Source organism: Nerophis lumbriciformis, linkage group LG30 (assembly GCF_033978685.3).
Source record: "Nerophis lumbriciformis linkage group LG30, RoL_Nlum_v2.1, whole genome shotgun sequence".
NCBI lineage: Eukaryota > Metazoa > Chordata > Actinopteri > Syngnathiformes > Syngnathidae > Nerophis > Nerophis lumbriciformis.
The window spans coordinates 25,365,627-25,382,518 of NC_084577.2; the positions used below are offsets into that span (position 1 = coordinate 25,365,627).

At 38.7% G+C, this 16,892-nt stretch overlaps 1 protein-coding gene across 2 annotated transcripts in view; it reads left to right on the forward strand.

Annotated features, from left to right (window-relative positions):
• The window catches only part of LOC133572813 (leucine-rich repeat and fibronectin type III domain-containing protein 1-like protein), a 585,384-nt gene that overhangs the window by 319,031 nt on the left and 249,461 nt on the right, over positions 1–16,892 (forward strand). For both annotated transcript variants that reach the window (XM_061925840.1, XM_061925841.1), the window contains one exon: positions 9,562–9,778. In XM_061925840.1, coding sequence (XP_061781824.1) covers positions 9,586–9,778 — 193 coding nt within the window. In that variant the 5' untranslated portion in view covers positions 9,562–9,585. The remainder of the gene's footprint in view (positions 1–9,561; positions 9,779–16,892) is intronic.

Genomic DNA, 16,892 nt, shown 5'->3' on the forward strand with positions numbered 1-16,892 from the left:
AAAATGATTTGCAAATCATTGTATTCCGCTTATATTTACATCTAACACAATTTCTCAACTCATATGGAAACGGGGTTTGTACATTTAAAGCAGTGTGGGTGGCACTGGGAGCAGGTGGGTAAAGTGTCTTGCCCAAGGACTAGGATGGCGGGGGATCGAACCTGGAACCCTCAAGATGCTGTCACCTAGCTATACCACCCCAAAAATACCACCCCCAAAAAAAAGAGTTACCAATAGCGAGGATGAATTACATTATTGCTGATTCAAAACTGTTCAGTCGTGCAGCAATTATCTACGTGGTAAATATTGATGGCCCCGCTTTGTGTTTCCCTTCTGTTTGTGCATGCCCAATTTGCACGAGAGCACTTTTGTCCTTGCACACACGCCGCTTTTTTTACGACACGCCATCACTAGTAAATTTACCGCCGGGCGCTTTAAGGCCCGCGGAGTCAAAAGAGAAGCGCCCGCTCAAAGTCGACACTTTTCTTCCAAAAGGCGGAGCGACCGCGAAACTTCGCATCCTTTTCCCGCCGTCCCGCGGATTCCGTTCATGCAGTCTGTTTGAACAGTCGTTCCCCATGGATTTATAATTAGCTCTTATGAATAGAAAAAAAAAAAAAATGCTTTCATAAACGTGATAAATGACTGCAAAATGTTCTCCCGCCCTCAGTTGGAGCGCTTGTAAATAAGCGTGGTTTCTAAGTGATGGTGCAGCCAAGTGTATCTTGGACTGCAAATAAAGAGAGCACCACCATGGTGTCCAAGCAGTCTTTACACAAGACACCGTGTGTGTGCAGTCCCTGCCACGGGGGATGTGTTCACCCCACCTTTTGCCCTATGACGACGACAACGCACACTCATTACTTGTGAGATCTCCAGACCCATCTTGTGCGTTCTCACAGCCCCCGTGCGCACACACTCGCTACACCCCCACAGCCATAACACACACTCTTCCCACCTCCTCTCTGTGTCATCGCTTGTTGCTAAGTTACGGGCCTCCACCAAGTTTCTTTTGGTCTTTCACAAACGGTTCGGATGGAGACTTCGTTCCTTTTCTTTGTGCCGCCGACTGGCCTTCCGCTCGGTTAGTCGGCTCGATCTCTATTAAATTGTCTACAAATAATCTCCGATAATGAGCGTTTAATGGAAGGAAGCTTTCGGTGCAATTATATTTGTTTGACTGCGTTGACTTCATTGCAAAGTAACTGTCAATAGATTCATTATTCTGCCCTCGCTACTCCTTTCCAACGTGCGCAGATAGTTAACAGCATGAAGAAAAAGAAGCTCAAAATGCCTAAAATGTCCAAAACGCGCCCAGCAAAGTCCCACGGGAAGGCGGGGAGAAAAGTGGGAATAGTCTGCAAAAGTCTGAAAAATGGTCAAAAATCACAAGTCCCACAAGTCCGATAATGAGCGTTTAATAATGGAAGAAAGAAATCTTTCGGTGCAGATGACACAGGGTGATTGCAATTATATGTGTTTGACTGTGTTTACTTCATTGCAAAGTAACTGTCAATAGATTCATTATTCTGCCCTCGCCACTCGTTTCCAGCGTGCGCAGGTAGTTAACAGCATTAAGAAAAATAAGCTCAAAATGCCCAAAATGTCCAGAACGCGCCCAGCAAAGTCCCACGGGAAAGCGGGGAGAAAAGTGGGAATAGTCTGCAAAAGTCAGAAAAATCCGATAATGAGCGTTTAATAATGGAAGGAAGAGATAATTCGGTGCAAATGACACAAGGTGAATGCAGTTATATTTGTTTGACTGTGTTGACTTCATTGCAAAGTAACTGTCAATAGATACATTTTTCTGCCCTCGCTACTCCTTTCCAACGTGCGCAGATAGTTAACAGCATGTAGAAAAAGAGGCTCAAAATGCCCAAAATGTCCAAAACGCGCCCAGCCAAGTCCCACGGGAAGGTGGGGAGAAAAGTGGGAATAGTCGGCAAAAGTCAGAAAAATGGTCAAAAATCGCACCCGGGTTCGAGTCCCACAAGTCCGATTAAGAGCGTTTAATAATGGAAGGAAGAGATAATTCGATGCAAATGACACAGGGTGATTGCAATTATATTTGTTTGACTGCGTTTACGTCATTGCAAAGTAACTGTCAATAGATTCATTATTCTGCCATCGCCACTCGTTTCCAGCGTGCGCAGGTAGTTAACAGCAAGAAGAAAAATAAGCTCAAAATGCCCAAAATGTCCAAAACAAGCCCAGCCAAGTGCCACGGGAAGGCGGGGAGAAAAGTGGGAATAGTCGGCAAAAGTCAGAAAAATGGTCAAAAATCACAAGTCCGATAATGAGCGTTTAATAATGGAAGGAAGAGATCTTTCAGTGCAAATGACACAGGGTGATTGCAATTATATTTGTTTGACTGCGTTTACTTCATTGCAAAGTAACTGTCATTAGATTCATTATTCTGCCCTCGCTACTCATTTCCAGCGTGCGCAGATAGTTAACAGCATGAAGAAAAAAAGGCTCGAAATGCCCAAAATGTCCAAAACGAGCCCAGCCAAGTCCCACGGGAAGGCAGGGAGAAAAGTGGGAATAGTCGGCAAAAGTCAGAAAAATGGTCAAAAATCGCACCCTGGTTCGATTCCCACAAGTCTGATAATGAGCGTTTAATAATGGAAGGAAGAGATCTTTCAGTGCAAATGACACAGGGTGAATGCAATTATATTTGTTTGACTGCGTTTACTTCATTGCAAAGTAACTGTCAATAAAATTCCTTATTCCAGCCCTCGCTACTTGTTCCCAGCGTACGCAGGTAGTTAACAGCATGAAGAAAAAGAAGCTCAAAATGCCTAAAATGTCCAAAACGCGCCCAGCCAAGTCCCACGGGAAGGCGGGGAGAAAAGTGGGAATAGTCAGCAAAAATCAGAAAAATTGTCGAAAATCACACCCGGGTTCGAGTCCCACAAGTCCGATAATGAGCATTAAATAATGGAAGGAAGAGAGCTTTCGGTGCAAATGACACAGGGTGAATGCAATTATATTTGTTTGACTGCGTTGACTTCATTGCAAAGTAACTGTCAATAGATTCATTATTCTGCCCTCGCTACTCGTTTACAGCGTGCGCAGATAGTTAACAGCATGAAGAAAAAGAAGCTCAAAATGCCCCAAATGTCCAAAACGAGCCCAGCCAAGTCCCACGGGAAGGCGGGGAGAAAAGTGGGAATAGTCGGCAAAAGTCAGAAAAATGGTCAAAAATCACAAGTCCGATAATGAGCGTTTAATAATGGAAGGAAGAGAGCTTTCGGTGCAAATGACACAAGGTGATTGCAATTTTATTTTTTTGACTGCGTTGACTTCATTGCAAAGTAACTGTCAATAAAATTCTTTATTCTGCCCTCGCTACTCGTTCCCAGCGTGCGCAGGTAGTTAACAGCATGAAGAAAAAGAAGCTCCAGTTTTTTGTTGAGTGTTGATGCTCCCACTTTTTACAGTTCTTCCTTCATTTGGGTTTGTGAGACTGACAATATAGACATTAAATAAACAAAACAAAAGTCCATTGTGTATTTTACATTAGCATTTTGGACATTTCGGGCATCCCGGCCGGTGGCGGGACTTGTGGGACTGGAACCCGGGTGAGTATTTTAGACAATATTGGGACTTTTGTGACTCAAACCCGGGTGTTATTTTTGACACGGCGGCCGGGCAAGTCCCGGGATGCCCAACATGTCCAAAACCCGCCCATTCAAGTCCCACGTGAAGGCGGGGAGAAAAGTAGGAATAGTTGACAAAAGTCAGAAAAATTGTCAAAAATCACACCCGGGTTCGAGTCCCACAATTTTGATAATGAGCGTTTAATAATGGAAGGAAGAGGTATTTCGGTGCAAATGTCACAGGGTGATTGCCATTGTATTTGTTTGACTGCGTTGACTTCATTGCAAAGTAACTGTCAATAGATTCATTATTCTGCCCTCGCTACTCGTTTCCAGCGTGCGCAGGTAGTTAACAGCATGAAGAAAAATGAGCTCCAGTTTTTGTCGAGCGTTGATGCTCGCTCTTTTTACAGTTATTCTTTCATTTAGATTTGTAAGACTGACAATATAGACATTAAACAAACAAAACAAAAGTCCATTGTGTATTTTACATTAGCATTTTGTACATTTTGGACATCCCGGCCGGCGGCGGGACTTGTGGGACTGGAACCCGGGTAAGTATTTTAGACAATATTGGGACTTTTTGGGACTCGAACCCGGGTGTGATTTTTGACACGGCGGCCAGGCAAGTACCGAGATGCCCAAAATGTCCAAAACGCGCCCAGCAAAGTCCTGCGGGAAGGCGCGGAGAAAAGTGGGAATAGTCAGCAAAAGTCAGAAAAATGTTCAAAAATCACACCCGGGTTCGAGTCCCACAAGTCCGATAATGAGCGTTTAACAATGGAAGGAAGAGAGCTTTCGGTGCAAATGACACAGGGTGATTGCAATTATATTTGTTTGACTGCGTTGACTTCATTGCAAAGTAACTGTCAATAAAATTCATTATTCTGCCCTCGCTACTCATTCCCAGCGTGCGCAGGTAGTTAACAGCATGAAGAAAAAGAAGCTCCAGTTTTTTGTTGAGCGTTGATGATCCCTCTTTTTACAGTTCTTTCTTCATTTGGGTTTGTGAGACTGACAATATAGACATTAAATAAACAAAACAAAAGTCCATTGTGTATTTTGCATTTGCAGCGGGACTTGTGGGACTGGTACCCGGGTATGTATTTTATACAATATTGGGATTTTTGGGACTCGAACCTGAGTGTGATTTTTGACACGGCAGCCGGGCAAGTCCCGGGATGCCCAAAATGTCCAAAACGAGCAAAGTCCCACGGGAAGGCGGGGAGAAAAGTGGGAATAGTCGGCAAAAGTCAGATAAATTGTCAAAAATCACACCCGTGTTCGAGTCCCACAAGTCCGATGATGAGCGTTTAATAATGGAAGGAAGAGATAATTCGGTGCAAATGACACAGGGTGATTGCCATTATATTTGTTTGACTGCGTTGACTTCATTGCAAAGTAACTGTCAATAGATTCATTATTCTGCCCTCGCTACTCGTTTCCAGCGTGCGCAGGTAGTTAACAGCATGAAGAAAAAGACGCTCCAGTTTTTTGTTGAGCGTTGATGCTCACACTTTTTACAGTTCTTCCTTCATTTGTTTTTTTAAGACTGACAATATAGACATTAAATAAACAAAACAAAAGTCCATTGTGTATTTTACATTAGCATTTTGGACATTTTGGGCATCCCCGCCAGTGGCGGGACTTGTGGGACTGGAACCCGGGTAAGTATTTTAGACAATATTGGGACTTTTGGCACTCGAACCCGGGTGTTATTTTTGACACGGCGGCCGGGCAAGTCCCGGGATGCCCAACATGTCCAAAACCCGCCCATTCAAGTCCCACGTGAAGGCGGGGAGAAAAGTAGGAATAGTTGACAAAAGTCAGAAAAATTGTCAAAAATCACACCCGGGTTCGAGTCCCACAATTTTGATAATGAGCGTTTAATAATGGAAGGAAGAGGTATTTCGGTGCAAATGTCACAGGGTGATTGCCATTGTATTTGTTTGACTGCGTTGACTTCATTGCAAAGTAACTGTCAATAGATTCATTATTCTGCCCTCGCTACTCGTTTCCAGCGTGCGCAGGTAGTTAACAGCATGAAGAAAAATGAGCTCCAGTTTTTGTCGAGCGTTGATGCTCGCTCTTTTTACAGTTATTCTTTCATTTAGATTTGTAAGACTGACAATATAGACATTAAACAAACAAAACAAAAGTCCATTGTGTATTTTACATTAGCATTTTGTACATTTTGGACATCCCGGCCGGCGGCGGGACTTGTGGGACTGGAACCCGGGTAAGTATTTTAGACAATATTGGGACTTTTTGGGACTCGAACCCGGGTGTGATTTTTGACACGGCGGCCAGGCAAGTACCGAGATGCCCAAAATGTCCAAAACGCGCCCAGCAAAGTCCTGCGGGAAGGCGCGGAGAAAAGTGGGAATAGTCAGCAAAAGTCAGAAAAATGTTCAAAAATCACACCCGGGTTCGAGTCCCACAAGTCCGATAATGAGCGTTTAACAATGGAAGGAAGAGAGCTTTCGGTGCAAATGACACAGGGTGATTGCAATTATATTTGTTTGACTGCGTTGACTTCATTGCAAAGTAACTGTCAATAAAATTCATTATTCTGCCCTCGCTACTCATTCCCAGCGTGCGCAGGTAGTTAACAGCATGAAGAAAAAGAAGCTCCAGTTTTTTGTTGAGCGTTGATGATCCCTCTTTTTACAGTTCTTTCTTCATTTGGGTTTGTGAGACTGACAATATAGACATTAAATAAACAAAACAAAAGTCCATTGTGTATTTTGCATTTGCAGCGGGACTTGTGGGACTGGTACCCGGGTATGTATTTTATACAATATTGGGATTTTTGGGACTCGAACCTGAGTGTGATTTTTGACACGGCAGCCGGGCAAGTCCCGGGATGCCCAAAATGTCCAAAACGAGCAAAGTCCCACGGGAAGGCGGGGAGAAAAGTGGGAATAGTCGGCAAAAGTCAGATAAATTGTCAAAAATCACACCCGTGTTCGAGTCCCACAAGTCCGATGATGAGCGTTTAATAATGGAAGGAAGAGATAATTCGGTGCAAATGACACAGGGTGATTGCCATTATATTTGTTTGACTGCGTTGACTTCATTGCAAAGTAACTGTCAATAGATTCATTATTCTGCCCTCGCTACTCGTTTCCAGCGTGCGCAGGTAGTTAACAGCATGAAGAAAAAGACGCTCCAGTTTTTTGTTGAGCGTTGATGCTCACACTTTTTACAGTTCTTCCTTCATTTGTTTTTTTAAGACTGACAATATAGACATTAAATAAACAAAACAAAAGTCCATTGTGTATTTTACATTAGCATTTTGGACATTTTGGGCATCCCCGCCAGTGGCGGGACTTGTGGGACTGGAACCCGGGTAAGTATTTTAGACAATATTGGGACTTTTGGCACTCGAACCCGGCCGGGTGTTTTTTTTGACACGGCGGCCGGGCAAGTTCCGCGATGCCCAAAATGTCCAAAACACTCCCAGCAAAGTCCCACGGGAAGGCGGGGAGAAAAGTGGGAATAGTCAGCAAAAGTCAGAAAAATTGTCAAAAATCACACCCGGGTTCGAGTCCCACAAGTCCGATAATGAGCGTTTAATAATGGAAGGAAGAGATAATTCGGTGCAAATGACACAGGCTGATTGCAATTATATTTGTTTGACTGTGTTGACTTCATTGCAAAGTAACTGTCAATAGATTCATTATTCTGCCCTCGCTACTCGTTTCCAGCGTGCGCAGGTAGTTAACAGCATGAAGAAAAAGAAGCTCAAAATGCCCAAAATGTCCAAAACGCGCCCAGCCAAGTCCCACGGGAAGGCGGGGAGAAAAGTGGGAATAGTCAGCAAAAATCAGAAAAATTGTCCGGGTTCGAGTCCCACAAGTCCGATAATGAGCGTTTAATAATGGAAGGAAGAGAGCTTTTGGTGCAAATGACACAGGGTGATTGCCATTATATTTGTTTGACTGTTTACTTCATTGCAAAGTAACTGTCAATAGATCAATTAGACTCACGGTAATTTGAAAACATCACTACACATCATAATGGCAGCTACAGTTTCCATCTTAAAGATCTAAAAAATATATTTGGGAATGTTCGGTGGGCCAGGTTGAAAAGCCTAAGTGTGGCCCCCGGGCTTTAATTTGCCAAAGTCTTCCCTATGTTCTTCCATTCCCTATTTGTTTGTGTATGGTTCTATACCGCTCCGTGCCAAGCTCTGCGTTGACGGTGCACAGCTTCACCAACTTGCAATTAGATACTCAGAAATGAAACAGTGGTGAGCGTCAGCGTGAGCCTGGAAAGTTCTTCTCATTTCTTCCCAGAAACACAGGATGCCTCTGGCGTTTCCCTGCTCACTCTGCACCTTCAAAGTGACTGAGCGCTGCCAAAAATCCTGTTCTCGCTCGTCTTGTTGGACAAACTTTGCAAAACATGATTCGATTTTGGGTATGTAAATGTACCGAGAGATAAAACTTGTTCTCGGGCCAACCACTGATGTCGGACATGAGTTCCAGTTAATCATGCCGCTGTTTTCCACTCTGCGATACCGATACACAGAAAGACAGAAACAGGAAAGACTTGCAAATAAAACAGTCTAGGCTTTGATCGTATTTTTGTAGTTCGAATCAACTCAACTTATCCTGTTCCGGGTTACAAGAATGCTGTAGTCTATCCCAACTGACTTAGTGTGAAACACAATTTCTACCCTGCACTCATTTATATAACAATGCAAAATGGACATTAGCCGGCAATAGAGTACGGGCAATTTCCATGAAAGGCAGCTATTGACGGTGAAAAATGACCAGTTATGATTCATGACCCGTATGTAACACTTGTTCCACAGTTCCAAAACCAGGTCTGATTGTGGCGGTTCGCTCCCTGTATGATTGGTGTCAGAGTTTAGTCCCCATTGCCGGCAGTAAGTCGGACCCGTTTCCAGTTAGGGTTTGACTGCGCAGGGCACCGATTCTGTTCACAACTTTTATGAACAGATTTTTCTAGGCACGGTCAGGGCATTGGTGGCTGCAGGATTAAGTTTCTGCGTTTTGCGGTTGATAAGAACCTGCTGGCTTCATCTGGCCAGGATCTTCAGCTCTCACTGGATCGGTTCGCAGCAGAGTGTGAAGCGACTGGGATGAAAATCAGCACTTCCAAGTCCATGGTTCTGAGTGGAGTGCCATCTCCGGGTTGGGGAGGAGATCCTGCCCCAAGTGGAGGAGTTCAAGTACCTGGGGGTGTTGTTCACAAGTTAGGGAAGAGTGGATTGTGAGATCGACAGGCGGATCGGTGCAGCGTCTGCATCGATCTTTCGTGGTGAAAAAGGGGCTAAGCCAGTCGATCTACGTCCCTATCCTCACCTATGTACCTGGGGATCTTGTTCACGAGTTAGGGAAGAGTGGATTGTGAGAGCGACAGGCGGATTGGTGCAGCGTCTGCAGTGATGCCGACCCTGCATCCGTCTGTCGTGGTGAAAAAGGGGCTATACTCACCTATGGTCATGAGCTTTGGGTAATGGCCGAACAGGACAAGATCACGGGTACAAGCAGCTGAAATGAGTTTTCTCCGTCGGGTGGCAAAGCTCTCCTTTAGAGCTTGGGTGAGAAGCTCTGTCATTTGGGAGGAGCTCAGAGTAAAGCCGCTGGTCCTCCACATCGAGAGAAGCCAGATGAGGTGGTTCGGGCATCTGGTCAGAATGCCCCCCGGACGCCTCCCTGGGGAGGTATTTAGGGAACATCCGACCAGTAGGAGACTACGGGGAAGACCCATGACACAGTGGAGAGACTATGTCTCCCAGCTGGCCTGGGAACGCCTCGAGATCCCCCGGGAAGAGCCGGACGAAGTGGCTGGGGAGAGGGAAGTCTGGGTTTCTCTGCTTAAGCTGCTGCCCCCTGACCCGACTCCGGATAAGCAGAACAATATGGATGGATGATACACTTTCTGTAAGTAATGACACCTCTCTTTCTTTTATTCTTTTTTGCAGTGGCCTTGTTTCCGGTTGAATACCATGGAAAGACTGTGGTTGTCTTTGCTGTTGCTGACGGCGACATGCAGAGGACAGCCGTGTCCGAAACGTTGCATGTGCCAGGGCCTTTCGCCGTCGCTCGCCATTCTCTGCTCTAAGACGGGCTTGCTATTTGTTCCTGTTGCCATAGACCGCCGCACCGTGGAGCTCCGGCTTCAAGAGAACTTCATCACAGGTGAGCCGCTCGTATTGAATCACGCATTGTGACAGAAAGTGCAGAAACATGTGTTTCTAAAACCCAAAACGTCTGTTTCTCGGCTGTGGTCCGTATGGTTGTAATACATTTTACCACCACTTGTGGCAGTAATGACAATATCAAAGCTGAGTCGTGTACAAACTCAGTTCCAACCGATCTCCTCGATTGTTGGTCAAAAGTCATTAAGGTCTCAACAGGGTGCCATGACTGCTACCAACTTTTAGCGGATGCTATGTGTTTGCGGTGCTTTCTCATTTTTCGAAGTGTATACATGTCCTGTTGTGCAGCATGAGAATTGAGGAAAGTTTTTACATCTCTTTCTCCGCAACCCAGAAAGAAGACTAGAATGGGAAGTGAATAGGGATGGGAATTGATAAGATTTTTCCGGTCCAAAGTCCACTTTTGATTCTGCTTAAAGATTTGGTTCCTTAACGGTTATCTTATCAATTCTTATTTGGGGTGTAAAACAGAAGAAACAACTGGATTATCCTCAAATTCGTTGAGTTTAGAGCAGAGCTGGGCAAATTTTTTCACTCGGGGGCCACGTTGAGAGAACAAATGTGTCTGGGGGGGCCAAGGAGAATGTGTGTATAAATGATATGTACACATTTAGCTGTAAAAATCTGCTCTACAGTATGTGTGTTTGGGTCTCTTTTTTTCCAGGATCACTAATACTAAAAGTCACAATGTCCAATAGAGTTCTAAAAACATCATGACAGACCAGCTCAAAAAAAACGGAATTTTACAGTTTTTTACTGAATGGGACACCCAAAATGTACACTAAAATAAAGAAAGTGGGATTTACAATATTAACTATGATCAGTAAAACACTGAATATTAACAACATGTGAACGTCACTCCTCTTTTACTTCTCAGACCAAGCAAAACACAACAAAAATGTAACAAGCAGCAAAATATGAATGAAAAGTGTAATAAACACCTACAATATGATATATTATCAATTAAAAATCTGCTTCCGCATCTGCTGTGACATAGATTACCGCAATAACTCCTATAACACACAAAAGCACAGATTTCAACCATTGAAATACTTTGTCAGCCCAGTATTCCCTCTCAGGGAACTAATGTCACTGGTCAATCCCAAGTTCTTTCAGATGACATATATGCAGAGTAAGAAGGACCATCAAGACAGAATAGGAATATTATCAAGTTTTACTAAAGCTTCAGGAGACCAGCCCACACCAATACATTCATATCGGCTTCTCGAATTGGTCTGACATTCAAACGGAAGAGACAACTTCTTGCATCTGAAGAAAACCCCCACCTATCCGGAAAAGAATACAGCCTCATTGTTCTACTACAGATAGGATATAAGGGAGTACTCCAACTACTACAGTGCAATCCTTCAAGATAACACACACAGTTTACTTGCGGACATAAAATGAAAAAATAGAAAGAGTACAAATGAAAAAACACTAAACATGACTATGAATAAAGAAAGAACTCTTAAACATATATGCATTCTCCACACTTTCTATAGAGCAAGACTTACGGTCATTTAAAAACATCACTGCACATCATAATGGCGGCGACATTTTTTATGTTAAAGGTCTAAAAAAAAATTATGTAGAACGTCCGGCAGGCCGGATTGAAAATCTTAACGGGCCGCATGTGTCCCGTGGGCCGTGTTTTACCCAGGTCTAGTTTAGAGGTAACCGTACAAAGCCTACAGTGAGGTCTCATACGAAGCATAGAAGGGGGAAAAAAAGTACTTTTTTGAAAATAAATGAAATAAATAAATATTATTCCGTAGAATTGATCTACACAAGAATGCAAAGTGTGATATTAACTTATTACATGCAAGGTGAGACATGTCAAGCCTTAATGCAGTGATTTAACGCCCCCACACTCTCCAGTATAATTTGTCTTTAAAATTGTTATAACTGTACCTCTACGTTTATTAACATTGGTGGTTAGCCAAGTGCTACTTATCGTATTCTGGTACGGCAAAAAAAAGCATGTTCCCCATTTGAGAAGGACTGCTTTAATTGGTTCTAATTTTGATGATTATCGCCTTCAGTTTCTGAAAACCTCAGAAAATGTGGGGTTTCAAAAACTGAGCCAAAATCATTAACATGATAATAAAGGTTTGACATAGCTCACTTGCACGTAATGACTTGATATCACATTAGTTTCACTTTTGAAGTTAATTGCTGACATGAATGGACTTGTTCACCATATTAAATTTTTTTTTTTAGTTCCACCTGTATAATATAATTAAAGAGAACATCTGGTGGGAGGAAAACTTGCAAACTTTTCTACAATTGTACATTCACCCACCGGAAATTAAGAGTGTCCACTGTAGCAAATAAATGCAAGCTTTTGACCACAAACTTAGTAACATTGGTCAAGTGCACAGGTGTCAAACCCAAGGCCCGGGGGCCAGATGTGGCCCACCACTTCATTTTATTTGGCCCTCGAAAGCCTGCAAATAATATATATCAATAAGGTACTGTAAATGTTATTACTAAATGTATAATTTCTTAAAAAAATCTATGTACTCCATGTAATCGCAAATTATGTTAACTTAAATATTATCTAATTATGCAAAAATATATTATCAAACATTAAAACTCTTTTTTTTAAATATAAATAAATACTACTAATAATAATGACTTCAATGCAAGTTATCCATCACATTGTGCAATGTAAAAGTAGCAATATATTTCAAGGTAAAATTGTGAAATTTACTGTGGTTTTTACAGCATTTTTCTCGAAATAAAGAGAAAACTGTACTTTTTTTTACTGTAATAAACTGTGGTGACGTTTTGGCATTAATTATAATACACCGAAAAATCTACAGTTGTTGATTTGCAAAAAAAACCCAAACTGGCAGCTCAGGTGCCAACATTTTACTGAAAAATTGCATTTTTTTAATTTACAGTAAAAAAAACAACAAATGTACATTTTACAGTAAAATTCTGGCAACAGAGCTGCTTTTTTTTAATCTAATTTAAATATTATCTAATTATGCAAAAATATATTATCAAACATTCAAACATTTTTTTTAAATAGAAATAAATACTACTAATAATAATGATTCCAATGCAAGTTATCCATCACATTTTGCAATGTAAAAGTAGCAATAGATTTCATGGTAAAATTGGGAAATTGACTGTGTTTTTTACAGCATTTTTCTCTAAATTAAAAAAAACTACTTTTTTTTTTACTGTAATAAACTGTGGTGTCATTTTGGCATTTACAGTAATACACCGAAAAATCTACAGTTGTTTATTTGCAAAAAAAAAAACCCAATCTGGCAGCTCAGGTGCCAACATTTTACTGAAAAATTGCATTTTTTTAATTTACATTAAAAAAACAAAAACAAATGTACATTTTACAGTAAAATCCTGGCAACAGAGCTGCCTTTTTTTTCCACACTTAAATATTATCTAATTATGCAAAAATATATTATCAAACATTCAAACCATTTTTTTAAATATAAATAAATACTACTAATAATAATGATTTCAATGCAAGTTATACATCACATTGTGCAATGTAAAAGTAGCAATAGATTTCATGGTAAAATTGTGAAATTGACTGTGTCTTTTACAGCATTTATCTCGCAATGAAAAAAAACAGTATATTTTTTTTTACTGTAATAAACTGTGGTGTCGTTTTGGCATTTACAGAAGTACACCCAAAAATCTACAGTTGTTGATTTGCGGAAAAAACTAACAAAAAAAACTAACTGGCAGCTCAGGTGCCAAAATGTTACTGTAAAATTGCATTTTTTTTAATTTACAGTAACAAAACAAATGTACATTTTACAGTAAAATCCTGTTAACAGAGCTGCCTTTTTTTTCTATTTTAAATGTTATCTATTCATGCAAAAATATATTATCAAACATTCATACCATTTTTTTTTAAATAGAAATAAATACTACTAATAATAATGATTTCAATGCAAGTTATCCACCACATTGTGCAATGTAAAAGTAGCAATAGATTTCATGGTAAAATTGTGAAATTTACTTTCTCGAAATGAAAAAAACAGTATTTTTTTACTGTAATAAACTGTGGTGCCGTTTTGGCATTTACAGTAATACACTGAAAAAACTACAGTTGTTGATTTGCGGAAAAAAACAAACAAAAAAAAAAAAACTGGCAGCTCAGGTGCCAAAATTTTACTGTAAAATTGCATTTTTTTGTGTAATTTACAGCAAAAAAACGAATGTACATTTTACAGTAAAATTCTGGCAACAGAGCTACCTTTTTTTTCTAACTTAAATATTATCTAATTATGCAAACATATATTATCTAATTATGCAAAAATATATTATCAAATATTCAAACCATTTGTTTTTAAAATATAAATAAATACTAATAATAATAATGATTTCAATGCAAGTTATCCATCACATTGTGCAATGTAAAAGTAGCAATAGATTTCAAGGTAAAATTGTGGAATTTACTGTGGTTTTTACAGCATTTTTCTTGAAATGCAAAAAACTGTACTTTTTTTTACTGTAATAAACTGTGGTGTAGTTTTGGCATTTACAGAAGTACACCGAAAAATCTACAGTTGTTGATTTGCGGAAAAAACAAACAAAAAAAAACAAACTGGCAGCTCAGGTGCCAAAATGTTACAGTAAAATTGAATTTTTTTAAATTTACAGTAACAAAACAAATGTAAATTTTACAGTAAAATCCTGGCAACAGAGCTGGCTTTTTTTTCTAACTTAAATATTATCTAATTATGCAAAAATATATTATCAAACATTCATACTATTTTTTTAAAATATAAATAAATACTACTAGTAATAATGATTTCAATGCACGTTATCCATCACAAAGTGCAATGTAAAAGTAGGAATAGATTTCATGGTAAAATTGTGAAATTTACTGTGGTTTTTACAGCATTTTTTTCGAAATGAAAAAAACTATTATTATTTTTTACTGTAAAGTGGTACCATTTTGGCATTTACAGAAATACACAGAAAAATCTACAGTTGTTTATTTGCGGAAAAAACAAACAAAAAAAACAAACTGGCAGCTCAGGTGCCAAAATGTTATTGTAAAATTGCATTTTTTTAAAATTTACAGTAACAAAACAAATGTACATTTTACAGTAAAATACTGGCAACGGAGCTGCTTTTTTTTCTAACTTAAATATTATCTAATTATGCAAAAATATATTATCAAACATTCAAACTGTTTTTTTTTAAATATAAATAAATACTACTAATAATAATGATTCCAATGCAAGTAATCCATCACATTGTGCAATGTTACAGTAGCAATAGATTTCATGGTAAAATTGTGAAATTTACTGTGGTTTTTACAGCATTTTTCTCGAAATGAAAAAAAAATTTTTTTTTTTACTGTAAAGTGGTACCAATTTGGCATTTACAGAAGTACACCGAAAAATCTACAGTTGTTGATTTGCGGAAAAAACAAACAAAACAAACAAACTGGCAGCTCAGGTGCCAAAATGTTATCGTAAAATTGCATTTTTTTAAATTTACAGTAACAAAACAAATGTACATTTTACAGTAAAATACTGGCAACAGAGCTGCTTTTTTTTCCTAACTTAAATATTATCTAATTATGCAAAAATACATTACCAAACATTCATACTATTTTTTTTAATATAAATAAATACTACTAATAATAATGATTTCAATGCACGTTATCCATCACATTGTGCAATGTAAAAGTAGCAATAGATTTCAAGGTAAAATTGTGAAATTGACTGTGTTTTGTACAGCATTTTTCTTGAAATGAAAAAAAACGTTTTTTTTTTTTACTGTAATAAACTGTGGTGTCGTTTTGGCATTTACAGAAGTACACCGAAAAATCCACAGTTGTTGATTTGCGGAAAAAACAAACAAAAAAAACAAACTGGCAGCTCAGGTGCCAAAATGTTACTGTAAAATTGCATTTTTTTTTAATTTACAGTAACAAAACAAATGTACATTTTACAGTAAAATCCTGTTAACAGAGCTGCCTTTTTTTTCTAACTTAAATGTTATCTATTTATGCAAAAATATATTATCAAACATTCATACCATTTTTTAAATAGAAATACATACTAATAATAATGATGTCAAAGCAAGTTATCCATCACATTGTGCAATGTAAAAGTAGCAATAGATTTAATGGTAAAATTGTGAAATTTACTTTCTCGAAATGAAAAAAAAAAAGTTTTTTACTGTAATAAACTGTGGTGCCGTTTTGGCATTTACAGTAATACACTGAAAAAACTACAGTTGTTGATTTGCGGGAAAAAAAAAACAAGAAAAAAAAACTGGCAGCTCAGGTGCCAAAATTTTACTGTAAAATTGCGTTTTTTTTGTGTAATTTACAGCAAAAAAACTATTGTACATTTTACAGTAAAATTCTGGCAACAGAGCTGCCTTTTTTTTCTAACTTAAATATTATCTAATTATGCAAAAATATATTATCAAACATTCATACCATTTTTTTTAAATATAAATAAATACTACTAATAATAATGATTTCAATGCAAGTTATCCATCACATTGTGCAATGTAAAAGTAGCAATAGATTTAATGGTAAAATTGTGAAATTGACTTTCTCGAAATGAAAAAAAAAAAATTGTTTTTTACTGTAATAAACTGTGGTGCCGTTTTGGCATTATAGTAATACACCGAAAAAACTACAGTTGTGGATTTGCGAAAAAAATAAAATAAAATAAAAAAAAATAAAAAAAAACTGGCAGCTCAGGTGCCAAAATTTTACTTTAAAATTGCATTTTTTTAAAAAATATAAATAAATACTACTAATAATAATGATTTCAATGGACGTTATCCATCACATTGTGCAATGTAAAAGTAGCAATAGATTTCTAGGTGAAATTGTGAAATTTACTATGGTTTTTACAGCATTTTTCTCGAAATGAAAAAAACTGTATTTTCTTTTACTGTAATAAACTGTGGTGCCGTTTTGGCATTTACAGAAATACACCGAAAAATCCACAGTTGTTGATTTGCGAATAAAACAAACAAAAACAAACAAACTGGCAGCTCAGGTGCTAAAATGTTACTGTAAAATTGCATTTTTTTTAAATTTACAGTAAAAACAAAAAATGTACAATTTACAGTAA